Here is a 23,067-nt window from a genome sequence, read left to right on the forward strand (position 1 = left end):
CCCAACCACTTCCCCACCCAGTGGCGTAGCCAGAGGGGGTATCCGGGGGTTCCCCCCCCCCCCCCAAAATAGAAAAAAACAACCATTTTCCTTCATAAAAGAAAACAAAATATTGAAAAATCATGATTTACAAAACATTTCTTTAAGAAATTAAATTTTTCGATTATGAAAAGTGTTAAAATTAGTTTAAAACCCATTATTTAGTACCCTGTTTCCAAAAATTTCCTCCCCTAATTTTGGACCCCCCAAACAAAATTCCTGGCTACGCCACTGCCCCCACCCACCCTCCTGCTCTACCCCAACCTCCACTCTCCATAACCCATCTCCCTTGATCATAGCACATTTATATATTGTAGTTTGATTGTCCTGTAAACACTTTTTACGAGAGAATGATGTCTTAGCATCGAAATGCGTCTTGCCTGATAAAAAATCTGTGAATATGTATTTACAAAGGTTGTATACCTTCATTAACTGTGTATTTTCATCAAGTGGAAGCCAAATCCATTGAACTCTTTATGGTAGCTGTTTATTATGATAACTATATACTTCCGATGCCTGATAAAATTTAGCAAAAAATTTAATGTGACCAATAATCCTAAAGAAAATATTGACTATAATTATTATTCCGTCTGATGTATAAAAGAAAAGTTTGCACAAGTCCAATTCCTATGGGTACTGCAACAGCTTTTGTGCACCTTAAACTCTTGATTTTCCTGTCAGTACTGCCTTGACTTGACATATTCCCAATAAGTTGAACCGTCCACCTCTAGCATCGCAAAAGAGGATCGCTATTGGGTGGCTAAGTGAATGAAAATCTTATGTGCAGAGTTGTTATCAAAGTTTACTCCTTTCACCTGGATACTGCTGAATACTTTTTACTGGTGACTGGCTTCTGGTTTGGGCAATCTTAAGGCACAGTTACAGAATGCGGAAAGCTTTATCATAAGCTAATTTTTCCAAATATTATAGAAAGCAGATCTCTTGAATAAAATAGCACTTTGTAAATCCCACGACTACACTTTGAAGGCTACCGGTTCATAACAAAGTAAGAACATCAGGAACCAAAATCTGTAACAAGCCAATCGGCATTTAAATATTTTTTTCTCCTGCCATAGTTATTTTTTCATAAATGTAGCAACAGTTCACACAGCCGCAGGCTAAGATGAAATAAGCACAGTCTGAAAATCCAGCGGTAAAGCTGTGTTCTACTGCCGCTCTTTAGATAGTACAAAAATTAATTACTTAATGAAATGGAGATCAATTTATTCTAATCCTTACATTCAAAAAATGCAATAAAAATCAATACAAAATGTACAAAAAAATCACAAAAGTCTTATCTCTGCACAGTAATTGCAAGATGTAAGGGAAACTAAAAAGAAAGTAAGCATGACATAAAAATATTGAAACCTGCAATGCTCTATTTTTTTATAATACATGGTTTGTTTTCAATCAAAATTAACGAAAGCGAGAATTCTATCCTTAGAAAAAAGTTAAATTCCCATTAAGACAAATCGGATCACACCTCAAATAAAATGAGTACTTTTATGCTGGGATTGATTGCTTTTCATGATGTTTAAACAAATTGTTAATAAAATATTTCACCTTTTCAGAATAATAATTAAATTCTTACTTAATCATTAGGGTATGAAAATTAAGTCATATTAGCTGGCTCTCCAATCAAAATCTTCAGTGCAGATCTCATGTATTTTCGTGTTAGCATAAGCATATTGCTAATAATACAGATTGCAAATATTGGTAGCATTGATAGTTTTAAGTTGAAGCTTTAGGTTATATTAATATGGTCTGGGGTAGTTATCACATCCCCATAATTGTATTATAAACCTATGGTATGCATTTTTATGTATAAGTTGGAATGCCACATGGGAGAAAAATGCAGATGCAGAAAAAGTAGATGCATGATTATAAAAAAAATCCATTTCTTAGTTTTCATTTAATTTCATCACTGGCATGATTAGGTAGATGTAGCTACATTATAAAATTCAAGTTTGGGCCATTTATGATGAGGCATGTTTGACGAAAGTTAATTAAATTTAAAAAAATATTTAGGTATAAAAATAATAGGAAAAAGTATTAAATTAAAATTCAACATATTCACCGCCTCACGAAAATCTTTAGCTTAAAAATTAGCCTTAAAAGATAGCTCTGCTACAATTTTGTGGTGAAATAGAAGTAATTTTATGATTTAAGGCATATTTTTAGGCAAAAATGGGCAAAAATTAAAATGCACTCAAAACGGAAAATATTTTTTTTTGCAAAATAGTCTCAGGGTATTTCTCACTATAGGTCAATACAGATATTTTCATTGAAATCTCAGACCCCAAGGGACAAATGCTTGTTAATTTGACGTACGACCCATTGGTGAATTCGAAAAGTGTTATTTTATCCAAGTGAGATCAAGGAGGTGTTCCACAAGGTTGAGCATTGCATAATTTCTTATACTGAAAGAAGCTGTGATTCACATCTTATTTTTATTACGGTTGAAACACTCATCTTATTACGGTTGAAACACTAATAAACACTAAATGAATAGATAATTTTCGACAAGGCAGGGGCGGATCAACGATTTTTCTGAGTTTATGGCTCCAGCCCTTGACTGAGTGGGCACAGTCAGGATATTTTTTGGAGATAATGGATTTCGCTGTGGATGACATTGTGAGGATGACTCGTTTCCATTACGCTCACCTCACCCTACTGAGCACTGACCAGTTACCAGGGCGGAATTTCTCCGAGAAACGGCCGGAAATTATCCGTGTTGGCTAACGCGTATTAACTGGAAACGCGGTGTGTAAACCGTGAAAGGAGCCCTTGTTACAATCCAGACGGCTCTGGCGGCCCACTTTACCTCTCGTACTTTCTCAAATCGGCCCAAGAACTTATTTCGATATTTCTGATCGTCGCGGTCTTATCGAAAAAACAGTCCGGTTACGCGGGTTTATTTGACCCAATTTGGGACCTAAGTCGGGTTACCATCATCCCCTAACTGCTTCACAGCTCGCGTATTGGAAACAAGGGACGTGTGACAGTGGAGATGAGGGAGTGGTGAGCAAACTCTTCCCCCCCCCGGACAGGATCCGCCCCTGCCAAAATACCTGAAACGTATACAATAAAGTGACGAAGATTCAAGTCTTAAAGGAGTAGTGTGTCAAATGTACTGGAGTAGAGACATGTATTTGACTACCCAGACGGAAATCGATTTAGGCTTGGTTACGCGGTACATTAACATGTGCGAGTTAATGTCTTCTTGTATGAATGCTTTTTGTTGACCGGAACGGAACATGTACGAATGCATGCAGCAAATTAGAGCAGGTTCTATTTTCCGTTCATGCGTTCGCACGAGTTGGGTGGTTAGTGGTTACACGGTGCATTTCCGTGTTCATTCACGCGTTGATACATTTAGACATTTAGCTTGTACGTGTTAATGTATCGTGTAACCAGGCCTTTACAAGAGAACATATCTGAGAACTCGATCACCGACATAGGCCCTCGAGTACCTATTTATTCATCTGGGTAATCGTGAGCTCCGGTGAAAATGCAGATTAGCGGTGTTATTCGCCCAGATACTCGTGTTGTCTTTCTTGAGTGACCTCTGATACATTCAAGCAATGCTATCTGATTGAGAGGTTTTTATCTACTTATCTTGGCAATTGAGTACTCATTCTAATATATGAGTACAATAGTACTTGTTTGGGTAATCGATCACCTTTCTGGGGATTATTAATCTGTATTGAGAGCACTGTAGTATAGTGGGCTATTTAATTTCTGGCCTAGGGGTCCCGGGTTCAAATTCTTAGTGAAGCCTTCGATGATCCCCAATAACTCTTCGAATAGTGAGGGGATCCAGGTAATGGAAATGGCCCCCTAACTATTAACATGATTTATTCGCACGCCCGTAGCTTAGTTTGAGGCTCGTCTCAATCGCAGACTAACCCGCCAGTGGCGGACGCCCCCCCTTGCGGGGCTGCCTGCATTGCCGAACCGCTATGGTAACTGTTTTATGTCATAAGATAGCACTGACTTGAATGTGCGTAGAGTCAGTTTAAATAAGACTATCTTAAATTTTGCATATAACTTGATTATATTCACTGCGATAAAAGTATAGGTAGCTCAAAATATCTTTTGCCCCCACTTGAGTTTTTTTTGTATCCGTTATTGCAACCCACAGGCTTGTCCAGTTACCTTGTATGATATGCGGCACGATGTGGTGGAAGTTCTTAAATGAAACATGGCAATATTTCCACAGGATTTATTAAAACACGACGCGTTTCGTTGTTGCAACAACATTATCAAGTTGTATTATTATAAATCTGTAATAACGAAACGTGTCATGTTTGAATAAATCCTGTGGAAATATTGCAATATCATATGTAACTAGCGTCCGGTTACGTTGGTTTGGATAGGAGGGGTGCGGTGACCCTGACGTATCCAAATCAACCTTTGGGTTGGAACACGGGGTGAGTGATTTGAATCGCCTACGCACTGGAATATTTGTACGTGGGTACCATCTGGATACTCAAATACTTATCCTCGAACACACAAATGTAACACAATCACACAGGAAGGAACTCGATAACCCATTATGGTACTCGTTTACCGAAAAATTCATTCAAGTACTTGTACTCGAGTGCAAGTTTCTGAGTACCGAGGATAAGATTACCCTAATGGGTACTCGAGTACTAATAAGTGTGCAAGTAGAACGCTCCCAAACCCAAGCATTTTCAAACCAAATCAAGTGACTCAAGCCGAAACCTAGGCTCACCTTCGAGCACGTTCTGCGTGACCGTGAACGTCTTTCCCGTGTCCAGCGGCACGGTCCAATTCACTGGCTCCGGCGAGCGCATGAGGATCTGCTCGGGCGATTTGACGCGCGTGGGCTCAGGGGGCGATTTCACGAGCGGCTCATGGACGCCGGCCGCTGGGCCTTCCTCTTCCCCGGCCCACGGTCCCTCGCCGTTCACCTGCGATGCCTCGGCGGGCCCGTCAGAGGGCTTGCTCGGCTCTGCAACGTCCGACGCTGGGGCAACCTCTTCTTTCTCCGAAGGTTTCTCCTCCTGAGAGTCTGTAACATCCATAACTAAACGGCGGGAATAATGAGTGAAAACACTGGAAACTTCAAGTCACGTCATCAAGCCAATCATTCCTTAAACTATATATTTCTTTAGCAGAACATGCGGTGTATTAATAACTTTTCAATGAACAATATAATTTAGAGCATAATAGTAAGTCATTGTATTGCAATTTAAGGGTTATAAGTATGTAAAATAGGCAAAAAAGGAAGGGCTTTTGCTCTGATTACAAATGTTGCTACAAGCCAACTACTCTATGATGGAATTAAATTTTTTGAAGCAATGTAGCATAACTATAACTATTTCAATAAGAATATCTGAAAAAGAGGAATATACCTACTCTTATTATATACACATAAATGTTAATAATTTATGGAGTACCTATGGTAAACCTGTCATGAAAAGAAGTGATGAAAAACCACTAATAAATGTGGAATTTAGGAAAATTTTAATGGATTATGAGCAACTACTAAATTTTTCTAAAGAAAACTAATAAAGAAGAATAAAAATAAGCAAAAGGAAGGAAAAATCTTACAGTGAGTGTTAATTTCTCCTATGACTTCCCTTCATTCATATATCTCTCTTTTTCATTTTGCAGACATTCGGGTTTTAATTTCAGCTTTACATGAAATAGTTTTAATTCTAAGGCAACTACTTACTAGTATCCTTTTTCTCCTGATTTTTGCTTCTGTCCCCTTTCAATTTAGCAGTCTGCACTCCATTCACAGATTTGGCAGGTATAGTTTTAGGTTTCATAGCATGATGGGGTTTGCTTTCTTCGTTTCTCAAAGGAACAGAGCTACTTTTGGGGCGGGTTTGGGAAGTGTGAGTGGTCAGAGAGGCTAGAAGAGGTGAGAAGCAGTTATAACAAATTAGCTTTCAACTATAAAACATAGGTATGCTGACTATCTCAAATATTTAAGTAACCTACTTGAAAACTACCAATGTACTTCTCAGAAAGTATTCTATGAATAAAAAAGTGGTACACCCACAGGAATAAGATTCTTAAATAAAAAAATATGTAACCAAGGATTTCAGCAGTTCAGATGTTTGATAATAAAGAAAATGACCATTCCTGCGAAAAATGTAGCTTGAATTTAAACTACTCTATCATTGATTCTAAAAGCTATGTATTCATTAAACGATTTTAAAACCGTAAAACATGAAAAATGAGTACTCATTTTCTAGGTTAAATAAAATTCACATCTCCAGTAATGAGTAAGAATGTTGAGATGAAAAGCTACTTTTTAGTATTTCGTTACAATCAAAAACATAATTTCCTTAGTGTAAAACTACTTACAAAACAACAGGTAGAGACTTATATTTGAGACTTTTGCATTTAGTTATGAGCAATTTTTCAAGAACTAGCGAACAAAACCCATGGTGTAAGAAGGCGTTTAACGCCATCACGCAGGTTGTATCCCAGCAGAAACTTTTGAAACAATATCTATGATTTATTATTTATTGAAAATTCATACGATATAGGGGCAAAGGAAAACGCCAGATTCGCGATAGTCGATTTTTAATTTTTGGCAGCTGCTCGCATCATCATTAATTAATTTTAAGTTCTCCATACCTTACATCTACGTACGTGACAGTGAAACGAAAAATTAAGACATTTTTGAATGAACTTTTTTTCACCGCATTGATTAATTTTAATTTGAAATCGTCGCAAATTTGGTTTTATGACCTCAAAACCAATTCATCGTACAAAATGAACTTATCCTAAAAATATTTCATTGATGCGCAGACAAAAAGTACTTGCGAACGCTATAAACAATTTTGTTCGGCATTTCAACGAATAACCTCGTTGAAACGCCATCAAAATTGCCGTTGTTATAGTAAAAAAAGAAGTTATCGACAAGGAATTTTCTCCAACCGCATTAAACAATTATGTCTTTCGTAAATGGCTTAGCCACTTATTCGATAAACTTTCTGTGGCAAATTGAAACAGAACACCATTCATTCCAAAAAATTGTACGGCCTGTTTATGCCAATATTTAACACTCGTAATAGTGAGTGATTAATTTTCCACAAATAGTTTTATTAACAAGGTAGTTGGGAGTGCGATTGCTTTACAAGTGAGATGCGTACTATAGCCGAATTTCGTCGTATTAATAAATTATTTGAAAGATATAATTGTTTAAAACTTTTTAAGTAATCGGTAATGAATACTAGTAAAAATCGTTGATTTTTAGGTAAATAAAGTTATACTACCTAAAACCAAGAAGAAAACGCTCTTAAAATGATTAATTAATTTGTTTCTTTAATACCATACCAAATTTTACAAATAAACATAGTCTTCTGCACCAGAGCCTTCGTGGTTGGGAGATTTACTTCAGGAACCGTTACGGGGAGGGGATCTGAGGGATAATGTCTACGGCTCTTTAAATAGCCGCTCATATGTTCCTTTTATAGCTCACCTCGAGACATGCTCTCATTCATCCCTTATAAAAAATTGAGAAACAACAAGTTCAAATGTAGCCGATGCTGTGAACACACCAGCACGTTTTGGGGTGAGTGATGTTCACAACCAGACGGCTTTTCGTGCTGTCAATATGCTCCAGGACAATATGGGTACGATCACCAAAAGAAAGCATAAACGCAAAAAAACGACTCCTTCCTCTCTAGCCCCACAGGGTATTTTAAATACCGTAGTTTCTGTTAAAAATTTCCCCGACGCAGTAATAAAGATCGACTCTGTCACTGTATTGGAGAGTAATACTTAAAATTTCTTGTGAAAACATCAAAATCATCTAAGCTTTCGTTTTGGGAATTAGGATTTTGAGCGAAAAAACCTTTCTGGTAGCTACCTCCTGTTTGGAACAACCGGTTTGGTGGCCAATATTAATACCAAGGCCGAAAACAGCACGAAAGGCCTCTTGAGAGGATGGTCGAACTATTGACGATAAACAGCTCACGAAGCATCCTGAAATTCATTAGGCACGTCAGTCCATCGCGAATGAGATTATGGGATAAAAATTATGCGGAGCACTGACTCATCCGATATTTAAGGAAATCTCTCCTATGGAGGATGATTGAATAACAGGATTACACAACCATGTGTAAGTCAAAAGAGACCCGTGGGAGCAGTAATTGGATTGGAGGTTCTCCCGCAAGCGAGGCCGTTTCGTACGTGAGCGAGAACTGTCCTTGCAAGTGCGAGGTCTGCGTCACATGAATGTCCCAGCGATCACTTTATAATCCTTATCTTTCACCAGGATTAGGGAATTCAGCACAGGACGGGAAGAGCACCGTGAACATCAAAACTTATCGAGGTATTTTGCGATGACATTGACGTGGGATGGTAGCAGGCAGTGGCGTAACTATGGGGATCCGAGGGGGATAGATCCCCCCCCCCCCATAGTTTCAGAGAAATAAAAAAAATATTTAAAAATATTGTCTAGTTTTGAAACATAATAACTGCATCTGCTAACGGTTAAATTTTAAGAGCCAAAATGATGCGAAATGTATTTCCAGGCATGTAATTTTTCAAACGTTTTCCTGGACCCCACTGTCGCCTGTGGGGGGAGGGGTCGCCCCCCTTAGGCCGCTCCATCCCCCCTAAAGCATATTTCTAGTTACGCCACTGGTAGCGGGCATTCAAGAAAAACGGGTCCATGGATATTGATCAGACAAACCATGAAAGAGGTCGAGAGAATCATTTGATTAACAGTGAAAACCTTGAGGCATTTCAACGACGGACGGTAATGCTCTATTTATTCCAACCATTATTAATATTTAGCCCAGGTAGTTCCTGCTCCGAACATGGGATACGACCTATTTAAAGCCTCGTTGGTCATATGAATGTATTTTGGTTAAAATAAATATTTCATATGTTGGTGGAACTGTTATTTAGAGAAGCACGACTCAGGATGTGGGGAACAAACAAGAGTGTCTACTATTGAGTGGGCAAGAAGCTTCGAGGCTTTTACTACACTGAATAGCTTTAGATTATAAATTATAGTCATGCCTGTGATTGCTTCATAATCTTATAGCTCTTGTTCCGCTGTCCCATTTTTGAAGATACTGAAGGAAATATATCGTTGTTTCTAGGCATGGTCAGTGTTATTTTCAAATATGCATGGAAGAGGCGTCAATTTTCACTATTCAGGCACTCTTTAGGTTACTAAATAAATATGAAGAGCATAGAGAAAGTTGGAGAAAAATCCGGCGCCAAGTTCACCACGTTAATAATAGAAAACACTTCTAAAAAAAGGGGTCTACGGTTGACAATCAAATTAATCGGGCGAGTCTAAACAGTTTTCTTAAAAGGGAACTCAATATTGAGTGCGAATCTAATGACAGTGGTAAGGGAGTCGAAGCAGCGAAAGAAAAACATTATGAACAGACTAAAGGCTCCAATAAGCGAATTCTGACACCGTTCTGGCATCCACGCCTGGTCATCGCCTCCATCTGGTAAAGCATTGCAGCTGGTGTACACTTCCATATGATTTGCAGCGCCAGCTGGCTGGCTGGCGCTGCTACTGGCTGACCAAACTCCTCCTTTACTCCTTAAGGATAAACCGGATCAGACGCAATGGGAAGGCTTTCTTTTCAACGTTAACTTGACAGAGAGTAACAAGACCATAATATCAGACAAAGGTCGTGCCTGCCTAAGAGACAGAGGAAGACCAATATTGAAAATGCAATATGCAATTTTGGTTGAGCTGGAAATAAATCTACGGATTGTAGATCATGAAGAAGATACGACGCCCTAAAGGCCCAAACTTCTTGCAGATTCAGGAAATAGAGGGAAAAAGAAGGCAGAAGAGGCCATTATGCTGGCTGCTTCGCACGTTAAGGAAATTGGCTTCGAAAGCCAAGAGAGAATTTATTGAAACATTCAGTGCATTTAGTTCACGCTGAGAATCAAATAATTGATTTTTAAAGTTATAAAATTGTCCCAGAGGGTGAGTTAGGTACATCTCTCATCCAAGATGCCAAATCCTGGTTTCCTTGGTTTTCGTTTCCCGAAAAGTGATTAGGTTAAAGTGGCCTCAGACGTTATTACGCGGTTTTGCATAGCAATGAAGTAAAAAGCATTACTATCCTGGTATAAATTTGCACTCTGGTGAAAACCGTCGCGGTTAAAAGGCACGCAGGGAGTTTTTTCCATAATATATTTGTCTTTACCATTAAAGTTACCCTTCTTTCTTCGCCAGCACTGCTCCAAGGACCTCGACATGCCACACTGGCCGGAGGCGGATGAACCGGCCATGGAACAAACCTCCGGGAGCTTAAATAGTACACGATTAACGAGGAAGAGGTCACTCAATGACCAATTGCATATACAGGGAGTGTGAAAAAATTATTCATCGCGAAATTTAGGCTGGGCAAATTTTTAAAAATTTCATCCCGCAAAAAATATACCGACTCCAACACAATGTTTATCATGTCATGAGGAGGTTTTCTTTTATTTTTATTCATGTTGCTCAACTTAGCTTTTCTATATGCATGGGAAAATCTTGTTTGTAGCCTAACGCAAGTATTTTAGCGGCGGTAGTAAATTAAACGCAGCTTCCAATTTGATTCCATCGTGCTGATTATGAAGGCGGACAATTTTCAATTTCAACTACAATCGTCTTCATGGAATAAATCCCGTTAATCACTAATTGTTAGATATGTTAGAAATGATTATCTAGATAAAATTCAATACAGGGTTAATGAATCTGAATTTTCGGTCAAATTATGTGTCTAAGGAATTAAATTTGGCAGTCGTGAATTCCTTGAGAAAATTCTCCGACCGTTACAAATATTTCTCTCTCCGCTGGAATTTAGTCAGATATTAGTAAACATTTACGGCCTATTATATTGCCATTGTAAGTTTTAAATAATGAAATTTTATGGCTTCCAGGGATTACCTAATACATACCTTAACAAAATAACAGTGAGAGTTGGTAAGAGAGTTGAAGGGCTCACTTAATATTTTTGCAGATAATTTTTAAATACAATTAATCTAGATCGCATATGCTATACATGGCTCAACGCTGTTTTAAGTGCATTTAACGCAATTAAAACTGGAGTGCAAACGACGGCGGGTGTAAGTTTTATCAGCTCAATACGGTTGATCAGCTTACCATCAACACATGGGTCAACAGCATTAACCGTTATTTATGTGGTCACATAAACCGTAATACAGCCTTAAATTCTTGTTATTTTATTTACCGTTCTACATTTTAATTTAACAAAATAATGATTCGATTTTAAATTTCCACGTGCAGTAAAATCATTGATAGAATGCATCGTTCGTCAACCTTTCCATTTCTCTCTGAGTTAATAAGATATTTTGTTATTTTTTTCCGCCAAGCATTTTAATGTACTTGAGAGATATAGATCGTTTGGATATAAATTTCAAATTTTTAAGTTCCGAGACCTTACAAATCTTAGAATCACGTTAAATATAAGATGAAAGAAAGCTGCAAAAAGCTATCAAGTGATATTTAACTGTTCATAGTGATTTTAAGAGTAAGCAAATCGGGGAGAGGCTATCCAGGCGTTTTCCAATGAGCATAAAAGTAACGAATTTTATCTCAAAGCCTCTAGAATTAAATGGTTCATCAGTTTGAAGCAAAAAATTGAGATTTTCTCGACTGAAATGTCATGGAAATAAATCAAGCATTCTCCAATGCTGGATCCTAGCCTCCCGCGACAGTTACCAGAAAATGTAGAGATAAATTTAACTAACTCAGAACCCCAACTTTGGAACTCGAATTAAATGTCTTAATGAGAAAAATCAACAAAATGTAGTATGCATGAACCAAAACAGTAATAATAATGGAAATTATTTTCACCATGCTAAACGTAATTATGATGAAACTAAAGCCAAATACATAACATAAGAGATCACTGAGCATGGCAATGATGTCCTGTAATTTAAAATTAAATCTAAGCTCTAAAACCATCTATTTTCAGAAATGCTATATGTTGATTCAATTATAAGCACTAAAAGAGATCATGTTGACATTTTCCCAACTAAACGAATCGATGGAATTCAATTCGGATTAGGAAAAGATCACAAGATCCCATGTATTTTGATATTTTAATTTCTCTTACTGGCGTTTTTGTCTAATAGCTATCAAATAAAACACTATCGGGGATAAGTTGTATGATAATAATGTCATATTTATTTTAAATCGAACACAGATTTTGCCATGGCAAAACGACTATGTATTTTCGACATCAGCGTTAAGAGATCCTTAGTCCACAATTCTGCAGGATATGAATATGCAGCAAGAATAAAATTTTTGTGAAAGATATGCTAAGGAAACATGTTGAAAACAGATATTTTCAAGCAACGGTAGAAAAAAAAACTAGTTTCTTCCTTAAATTTAGAAATGTGTGCCAATATTTTTGCATTGTAGCATCAAATTTTCGGGCAAACCGAAAGAAGAGGCACAATCCAAAGAAAACGACAACAATAGAAACTTTTGAAAATTGTAATTTATTCCACTGGGTGTCATGAAGCAATTTATTAAAAAATCATGCATTTAACTTTATAACTTACGGAACAACATGACAACTTGATTTAGAATTTACCTTTGAAATGGAAAATCAAAAGGAACTGTAACTTTTGTTCTTTTATCGATTTTTGCTAAATTTAATTTTTCTCTGGTCCATTAATTTAAAATTCATGGGCTATATTCCCAGCAAAATTTAAACAATCACTGTATTCATGCTAATTTCTATCAGTTCCAGCACAATATATTCGTTTCACAGAAAACACAACAATAAAACTGAAAAAGCCCCCAAAATTTTCTGCTCATGACATTTCTATGTTGAACTAAAGTGAATGAATACATGTAAAAAAAACTATGCTGATATCTATCAAATCTAGCACAAAATATTTTTCACGCCTTTCTAGCACATTAAGAAAATTGAAAAAAAAAAACGCTCTCAATAATTGAAGTCTTGAATTCCGAAACAGAATATGCCCTTTTAGCAAAGTTTAGATATAGACCAATCTATTCATCTCCCGATCTACCAAAGATATTACTTCGAATACTCCAATAGATAAGATACCACACATGCAATCGATTGCGATAAATAAAACTTTTTGTAATGTCCACTGTTTTTAAAGGCGAAAATTAGTTGCAACGAGATTCAAATGTTTCTTTCACATTATTTAACCTGGGGATGACACAATGCACCGAAATGCGTTGCAACTAACTTTGCATGGAACAAAAAGTTTCATTCACCTCAATACCTCATGTTGCACCACCATAACTCACCCAGAACAATTGATCGCGATAGGGATTCACAGAAATAATGTGGAAGCAAAGGCTTATGTATCCAAAAATTTGGCCAAAAAAATTCAACCCAAATCACCGACAAAAGATGGAAATCTTCTCGGGCTTTCCATCAGAAGAGTTGCGCATAGGCCGATGTTTCGGCTATCGAAACTTTGGCCTACAAGCAACTCACCCGGAGGAAAACCCGAAAATATTTCACCGGTGTCATACCCAAACCGGGATGTAGCGAGCGAGAGCCGAGGCAGACAGTAGGATGGGGACCGGAAACTGACGTCACCATAGGGAATTTACATGGAGTTCTGGACTTAGAATCTTCAGAGATCTTTAAAAGTGAATTTTCCGGACGCTCATAAGCTATTCTAGTGAGCGTCCGGGCGAAAAATTTTTCTAAGTCCAGAGAATCCAAGATGGCGCTTGGCGTAATAACAAAAGACAACACGCTATGCGCATGGAAATGAAAGAATGATATAATGTAATACATTATTTATTAACCTTTAAAATAAAATTGTACATCACCAAACACACCAATGGAAGCTGCTAAAAGGACTGGTTCTATCGGAATTCATGACTTCAACGGCGGTTCATTACATAGCTATTTCCAAATAAAGTGAATGAATGGATATAAAACGACTCTATTGAATGAAATAGACCACGGGAGGATTGAAGCAGTGGGTTGTACTTACTAGGACGCGGTCTCCGCTCCGGCTGCGACGGCGCGGCGGCGGAGGATGGAGCCTTGGGCCCACTGGCAGCTGGGTGGCTGTTGGCAGCGCTCGGCCCCTGAGCTGGACTCGTCGACGACTGCGACCCCTGCGACACGACCCTCGGGTGGCGCTTCGGGGAGCGGCTCTCCGCCGCCGGGCCCACCGAGTGGGACCGCGCTGAGGAGAAAGACCGTTGACAGAGGCATTCAGAACCGTCAAAGCATGCGGCATAAGCCGGAAGACATGCTCTGCGGCTCCAGCGAAAGGTTACCCAGCGGACGATTTGAGAATGGATAAGTCTCTTCGCTACAGTCCAGCCGGCGAGAGGTGTCCGATGGAAGTTTAAAAAGAGGACTGGAGAACCTTGCGCCAGCACGGTTTGCAGCCAATCGCTATCCCCCAAACGCACCTTACATCCTCGCCTAGTCATACGGCGTTGTTACATGCATATGAAGTACTGAGATAAGCCTGAGCCACCAAAACAAGCCCTTTCATCGAATTACCGAAACAAGGGATTCTTCCTCTGGGTCCTTCACGCTCGTAGTCCCTCCCGGCTCCTTTATTCACGGAGCCCTTTTGTTTACATGTGATGTGGGCGTTTCCCTTTCTTACCTGGCAACCTTGCCACCTACTCAGAACTAGACCCTTCTAAAAGTCATCGGACAACTCTCGGCGGCCGGACTGTAAGTAAGCTATTTTGCGTAGAATGATATTACCTAGGAATTTACACTATGCTTTCAACGAATCGCATAGAGCGGTAGAGCGTTTGGCTGCTGATTGAAGTTTCTCGGATTCAAATCCAGGGGCCCAAAAACACTCCCAAATACATAATCCTCGAAGTAAGGTGGCCCAGTGAAGGATATTAACAAGAAATTTACTGTAGGATTTCAGCAAAGCCGTAGGGGCGCGTGGTAGTCCAATGGGTAGAGCGCATGGCTGCTGATTCAAGGCTCTCCGGTTCGAATCCAGGATGGAGCCTTCGGACACCCCCAAATATAAAATTCTCGAAGTAAGGTGGCCCAAGGAAGGATATTACCAATAAATTTACAGTATGCTTCCAATGAAGCCGCTGAGGAGTGTGGTAGCTTAGCCACTGACTGAAGGCTCTTGGGTTCGAATCCAGGATGAAGCCTTTGGACACCCCCAAATATAAAATCCTCGAAGTACGGTGGCCCAGGGAAGGATATTAACTAGAAATGTACTGTACGATTTCAGCAATGCCATAGGGGAGCGTGATAAGCTACTGGAATGCGCGATTGGCTCCTGATTGAAGGCTCTCATGCTGTGAAGCCTTCGGTCACCCACAAATATATAGTCCTCGAAGTAAGGTGCTTCAAAGTGACCAAAAGGGTGGAATGAAGAAAAACAAAATGATTCAACTTGCCCAGAGAAAAGCCCCTCTATCCCGAATGTGTGTTATTCACACGCCTATGAATTTATTTAGTGAGCTCTACCCTCAGCTTTCTAAAACAACTTTCGAATGGAATCACTGTTTGAGTGAGTGAACGAGGCCGCAGGCAGAAAAAAAATTCTGCGTGGGATTTGAAAGATTGTGTTTCAAGGGTATTGAAGGGTTCACTTGGAGGGAATACTTTTGAAAGCGTATCATTCCAGCATTGTGGTTGATATGGATAGGAAAATGACTAACTTTGAGCAAATTGACTCATTTTTTACACTTCCACTTCCTATATATTTTCTATGAAAGTACATCTCCGTTGACCATTTTCCTCGCGACTTTGGTATATTTGGATACTTATTTTACCATTGATACTAATTTTATAATGTCAATCCTTAATGGATACTGTACTTGACGGTAAAATAGTAATAAATTATCGCTTTCAGTATCGATTACCTGACATGGTGATTGATTCAGGCAATATTACTTGTAGGAAATCGATCAAGGGGGAGATGATTAGAAACGTTTCGTCTACGAACTCAATAATTTTATAAAATCTTCCATGGCATTGAATAATTGAATTACTAATTCGTATCAAAGCTTCATTTAGTTATTCGCTTCTGAATGCCCAACCCATTTTTTAATATGGATAATGAATTTGGAAGGAAATTTCATTCATGATGATCGCGTATGATACCTATGCACTACTTAATTAACTGGCACGATAGTTCTTGTAAGATTATGATCTAAGATAAAATTATCCAGTACCAATGTTTTCTAATCATTAATATCGCGGTACCTTTAATATTTATCTATGATCAATTATTAATCTGTGCCTGGTATTAAAAGAAATTTCATTTCAAGTAGCTAAGCGATAGAAGATTTTTCATCATTTCAAGAAAAAAATCCAAATTATCATTTAGAATACCCAACGTCGGCCCAACTCTTAGTGAATATTTAATAAGTACAACGTTATTTTAAAATGCGTTTGAAGCTGAAATCAACAAAATGACATACTGTAGACCTAGTTGAAGAATATATCAGAATTATGTCAATTAACCACTGTTAATTATTTGAATTTACAAACTTACATTGCTTATTAGGCTAGTTTAGTTTCACGATGATCATTATCGGTTAACTATTTCCTATTATCATAACCGACAGTTCCTTCAATTGGCATTTTAATATACCTTAAAATAGAGTTGGCCAAAAATATCTTTGAATCGAAATCAAATTATCCCTGTTAGAAAAAGTAGTGGACTGATTTCAGGGTCTAAGATTCGAAATTTCCTTGAAATTTTATAGCTGCTGCCAGAGTCCTAGAATTTTAAATTGTTTAAAAATCAGGCGGATTTCAGAAACAAACATCTATGGCGACAAAATCAAAATAACTACAGCCTCTTCATCTGTATCACACGATGCATTTAACTTTCTAGATTATGTAAACAATATTTATAGCTTTTATAATGAAATTTTTGTGTTTCCGATGTTCACGAATTGACTGGACATTATAACTACAGTCATCCCAACCAAGCCCCCAGAAGCGAATTTCTGGTTGGATACACTTGAGTGAGTCACAGTTGAACGTCCCGGCCATTGAAGGAAAGAATTGCTCACCAGAGTGTCAATAAAAACTAACCACGTGTGACTGATTCGCGTGGCCAAGAAGTAGATTCCAAGCGGTGAGCCACTCCGTAAGAGTTAGTGACGTCATCTCCTTATCTGCGAATAGGTTAAAACAGTCGATTTGTCGTTAATAGCCCGATAAACCGAAAAATTCTGTTTTTATTTACTTTTCAAACTCTATTACAATTGACAATCAAGAGAAATCGGTAAATCTCGTCAGTATCCATCTCTGGCAACAATTATTTATTTATCTTCAGCGTGTAACTATGTGACAAAACCTTTTCGCTCCGCGGCATCCTAACATTTACGCTTCATTTTGTCTTGGGTGCTAAAGAGCTCTCTCACCTGACCGTGGACTGCTCTTGGGGCTCGCTCTAGGAGGGCTCTTGATGGACATGTCTTCATCTTTCCGCCGTGGTAATATCGGCTCCAATTTCTCTCGCGTAGGAGACGGCAGCAAAGCTCCATCAACTGGAAGAGAGGCATTCACTGCTTTAGTTAGTCGTTTTGGCCAAGAGTTGTTAGTTCAATTAGATCGAGATGCTAGCATGGGCATACCCAACGAGGGGCAGGAGGGGGCAGCTGCCCCTCCTTCCCCCCAGAAGCAAAAATCGCAAAAGTCTTTAAGAAAAATCAGTAATGAATTGAAACGAAAGTATTCAAAAAATTTCTTTAAACCCACGAAAAATTATATATAATAGTATAAGATATGACTAAATAAACAAAATAAAACTATTTTTTCAAGGAAATAATCTCATAAATCCCTAGGCTTGCCCCTCCTTAGTTATGATCCTGTGTACGCCCTTCGATGCTAGCAGATCCCCCTGGGATACACTATAGGGCAAGGGTATTCAATCCGCGGCCCGCAGGCTAATTTCTTGCGGCCCCTTGAGGCTAAAGAAAATGTATCGCGCCACACAATATGAAATATATATCGGCACACTTATCAAAAATAAACGATGTCAAAATTCGCATTGATTGATTGATCTTTTTAACCAATTAAGGTTATTGCACTTTGAAATTGTTTTATTTTTAATTTTAATGATGAGTGACGTGGGGAATTATGGCCCTCCGGACGATGTCAAATCGATTTTTGGCCTTTGCATTAAAAAAGGTTGAAGGCCCCTGCTCTAGAGGCTGGGCTCACATCCCGCACCCCAATAGGAAGAGGGAAGAAAAGGAAAAACAAAGGGATCAAAGGAATTTATACACCAGCATCGACTTACAAAAGGTAATGAATCTCTCATTAACCGAACTCGAACAATTTCCCATTATATCGTTGAAGTATACTCATTGTATACTCGAAATTGACTTCAATTAAATGGAGATGGATCGATGTGTCCGTAATTGAGTGAATTAGGCAACTGGATATTCCCAAGGCAGTAGGAATTATCTCCTGGTGTATGTGCATCAAAAAGTTACCATTCTTCCTTATTTAAGGCATTACCACCATAAGAATCAAATTGGCAAAAATCCTCTTGGACGAGGGGCTGCCGTAATCTCCGAGGAAGTTTCTACCTCATTGGACCAAAATTGAGGTACTTTGAGGCCACGCCATTTCAAGCTGCGGGGGTTGTCTCAGATTACGAGAGATTTGGAGATATGACCCTTCCAAGACTCCCTACCCATATACGAGGTGGAGGCCTGGGCAGCCTCGCAATTTCATTTTGCATTGTCTGGGCGTTGTAAGTGAAATTCCTAATTACGGCACAAAAACACATTGCTTTCCTTGAAAACAATAAAAAAAAATTATTCGTCTCCACTGTATTCGTTTGCTCATTATTTTGCTAAATTATTTAGTCTCTCCACGTTGTTTATATTTTATTAAAAATATTCTTCGATTTTTTTCCTTTCGGAGAGAACGGTTGCTTGACTGTTATGACAATCAACAGCCCTCAATGATTAGAGGTTCAATTTGGAGGAGTGGAACTTTTTCGGTTATGCATTGAATTATAAAATTCTTAAGGTTATTCTTTACAAATACTATTGATTTTATTCCATTTTGATATTTATTTGTTACTGAATAGTGCTTTTCATTTAGAAAACCCTAATGATTAAAAACAATACAATTCAAAAACGTTACAAAGAGAATAGGTTGAGTTCAAAATATAGGATATTCATCTATCTCCAATAAATTCAAGACAATAATTAATTTAAAAATTGAGGAAATTTTCATCCTTCATATATTCGTGGGAAGAGTTTAATAAGAGGGATTAGTGGCATTTTCTTACTTGCTCCCGTTGTGCGTTCCAAGTGGTGCCTGATCAGATATTCTTTCCTGGAGCGAGGGAAATCCTTCTTCTCCTCGGACTTGTCCATCTTTTGGGAGAAAAAGCATTGTAAAAATTAGACACTCAATTTCAGCTTGATGTATGAATACAAATTGTTACACTCAATACATTTGTAACAATGGAGGGAAAATGATTCAAGCTTCACTATGCGGAGAAATATTTCATGCGGTATAGATTGTTTCAACATGATGTGATAACTGACTTAGTATTTGGTATTTCATGGGGGTCGGGTTGGTGTGTTGGCTTCCCTCCCCGTGGGCTCCAATTCAAATCCCGTCTGTGGCAGAGAATTTTCAGAGACTACCTGATCCCTGCTTGAGTGTAGTTTGGAGGATATTTCAAGCACAACACTCCATCCGTCAAATGGGACGTTAAGCCGTGGTCCCCTTGGTGCCTTTCATTAAGAGCAGTCTAATGCCTACGCTAGGTTTCCCTCCACCCTTCCTTACCTACCCTACCCTCATGGCGCAAATGACCTAAGGTGTCGGTCGCCTCCTCCAAATACCATACCTTGGTATTTCATACCATTAAAAACATTCTTTGTCTATGAAACCAAGATTTCAGCCCCGCATTTACAGTAGTAATATCGATTTATCATTGTGAGAAAAGTGATATACTCAAGAATTGTTCCATTAATTCAATGGCTTACTCCAAAATTTCCATATCCGTAGATGCTTTTAGTAAAGGTTGCTCGGGTGCTCCAACGGGTAATCTCCTCCATGGCTGCCGACGTTTCAGTGTACGAGTCGTACTCCATCATCAGGGCTGAATGATGTCCGGGTGGAGCAACACGAGCAAAATTCACTGGCAGTATACGCCGGGAAAGCATCATATCTTTTTTCCCATGCATGCTTTCATTTAGAATTGATATTTATAGTGATATTTAAGCACATTATCTATTTAAGTTTTAAGTATAAGCATATTTTTACTTCATCTAATTTAGCCTATTGTAGTCGCACTTTTTAGCAGTTTATTATTCAGGAGACATTCTAGTGCTTAAATCTTCCATATTCAGAGGCTAAGTAGTCATAAAAAGCTAACATTAAGCTTAACATAAGCCATAAAATAATATAATGAAATATAAAGTATATAATGAAAAAATAGTGTAAATCCATAGGTTCAAAGTGAAATGAGCACTACAATATGCATATTAATGAATAGGAGCCAGATTTATGCCATTTAAACGAGGCCAATATAAACATTAAGGGGAAAAAACTTCCCATTTGTAATTCAAGATATGTTGCCATTCATAATAGAAGTAAATTCCATTAGCGTTTGTGAAGAATGAAACCATGATTTATTTCATTTGTGAATATGTTAATCAATTCATTGCTCCACGTAACTACACCGATAACATTCAAGAAATTGCCGACTTTCAACTCCTTGCAAAGGAAATTGGGAGAAATTTGTGTCCTTACCTTCTTTTTATCCATCTCAGGATCAAAAGTTCCTATTGGCTGAATATTTGAGGCCATTGATGATATACCCTTCACTGGAGAGCTTTTCTTATTATTTTCCTTTTCCTTCTCCTCCTTGGAAATAGGTCTGGGAAAGCAATGAATTCAGCATTTTAATAAATCTTGTTACAAAATGGGCTTCACTGACAAAAGTAAGTGTCATTAGTAACCCGTTTCAAATTATTTTCTTTAAAAATTATTATAAACTATTCATAGTCTTCCAACCACATAAAGGTTTGTAGGATCATCACAAAATTTTTATCGTATAATCAGTATTATTTTTTCCTTTTCACATTCGATACATTCCGGATAATGGCAATGACTTTTTATTCGTAAAATTTCCCGTATAAACAGCCCATCAGACCTTAGGATAATAAGAGTTCATGTTTATAAAAATAAGAATCAAACCCAATCAGGATTTTAAAAAACATGCTTTTCTCTACAAAAAACTCTTTGAAAGACCTCGGAATGGGGTTTGCAATGTAAGACAATATAGTTTTCATTAAACCAATGGTCAGATTTATAGAAACTATTGTGGGCTACAGGTAAATTTTCCCCGCAAGAGTTGCGTAATATTAGGTGTCGCTAAGTAATTTGAAAAAGATCTAGTTACCATCAAATCAAAATTCTTTTTATCACACCCGTTCGTAAGAACTTAAAATAGGTCCTAACACAGGAAATCCAAATGCTAATTAAAGTCAGATGGAAAAATATCACCCCCGTGGATGATTGCCTTAGGTAATCGGAGATATTTTTCCTTTAAACTTTAATTGGCATTTATATTTCCTGTTTTTGGACTCGCCCAATCTTAGTCAATCAATTGCACAACTTAACTATTCCATAACCTTTCAAGATCCGAGGTCAATGCATTCTTTGAGTCTAGTAAACTATACAGAACGCTTACACAAACCGCACATTACTGAAATTGAAATAAGAAACATTGCGTTGGAAAATAAGAACGTTGACAAAAGTTGACAACATATTATCTATTAAGTTATTCCGTAAGGTTACACTTCACATGAACACCCAAAAAGAAGAGAAAAATATTTTTCCATAATTTTTGGACTGCTTTAAAGATATTAACGTCTTAAATTTAGGACTAGACCTAAGTTAAACTCCACAAAAACCATCTAAACCGCAATGCAATACGTAACTATCACTGAATTCTTTAGGATTCAGAACGAACAGCTTTTCACATACGATTGAACGACAAGTCGGCTTTTACGATAATACTAGAAGATGCATAGGAAAATATTTTTTGTCCTGGCTTCCAAAATTTTAACTCACTACCCAGAAGAAGGAGGAAAAGATTAAAATCTGGCGTAAACAGAAACAGGCAATCCATTTTTCGTTCACTTTCTGGCCTTATATTGCCAAAATAAACTACTTCCTTCATCCCGCTTCTTATTTACGTATTGATTGCCATTATATCTCCTTTAACATCTACTCCACAATCACTTTAGTCATCAACCTCTGTAAACGAATTCTCAAGTGATCTCAAGTCACAATGCTCATCCGACGAGTGAAACTAAATGGGCTTTTAGCACATTAATCAGCATTTTGTATACAGCAATTCTCAAATTCGTACGGATATTTTAAGTGAAAAATAACTTTATATTGAAGTAAATAAATGGCAAGAGTTTTAAAGCGATCGTTAATTGTAGCAGATAGTCAACATTTTCCCTTAAACACCAACTCTCCCTAGAATTCTCGAACGGATTCATTTACTGATCATGGCTTTGATCCTTTCCCCGTAGTGATGATTATTGACCTTTAAATACGCCTCGTTTCTCACATAAATATAGTTAAAGAACTTCTTTTGGAGAGTGTGGAAAATATTTTCACAGCACCAGTTTTGAAAGAGGAATACGGGGTGAAATTAGGAATCTAAGTGTATCATAAAGCAATGCCACTTTTTCGGTCGAGGCCAATGATACCAAACACTAATTTATTTTTATATTAACTATTAATTGCAATTTATTCGCCAGAAGATCTCTATAATAGGCTTGCGATGCACCGACATCTCCTCCACTTTTCGTCACCTTTATTCATATTCACCACATCGTGCCCTAATGCAGGGGCGCAGCCAAAAATTAAGGCTAGGGGTGTTTTAGGCACAACTAATACTTTGGGGTGTGGGGGTATTGCATACCCGTCAGGGTAAGTGGGAGTTGCGGCGGCCCTCCTCCAGAAAATATTTTAGATCAATGGTTCCAAATGGCGAGTTTTACGGATTTCTGAGGGATGTTTGATTAAT

At 38.0% G+C, this 23,067-nt stretch overlaps 1 protein-coding gene across 7 annotated transcripts in view; it reads right to left on the reverse strand.

Moving 5' to 3' along the window:
* LOC124171836 (serine/arginine repetitive matrix protein 1-like) overlaps positions 1 to 23,067 on the reverse strand; it is a 219,521-nt gene that overhangs the window by 19,215 nt on the left and 177,239 nt on the right. For 6 of the 7 annotated variants that reach the window (XM_046551191.1, XM_046551190.1, XM_046551189.1 and 3 more), the window contains 6 exons: positions 20,772 to 20,898; positions 19,294 to 19,381; positions 17,408 to 17,533; positions 14,020 to 14,217; positions 5,744 to 5,926; positions 4,778 to 5,092 (listed from right to left, as the gene is read on the reverse strand). In XM_046551191.1, the coding sequence (XP_046407147.1) occupies positions 4,778 to 5,092; positions 5,744 to 5,926; positions 14,020 to 14,217; positions 17,408 to 17,533; positions 19,294 to 19,381; positions 20,772 to 20,898 (1,037 nt within the window). The remainder of the gene's footprint in view (positions 1 to 4,777; positions 5,093 to 5,743; positions 5,927 to 14,019; positions 14,218 to 17,407; positions 17,534 to 19,293; positions 19,382 to 20,771; positions 20,899 to 23,067) is intronic. The other variant, XM_046551192.1, reaches the window with a different exon arrangement.

Source organism: Ischnura elegans, chromosome X, assembly GCF_921293095.1.
Source record: "Ischnura elegans chromosome X, ioIscEleg1.1, whole genome shotgun sequence".
Classification (NCBI taxonomy): domain Eukaryota; kingdom Metazoa; phylum Arthropoda; class Insecta; order Odonata; family Coenagrionidae; genus Ischnura; species Ischnura elegans.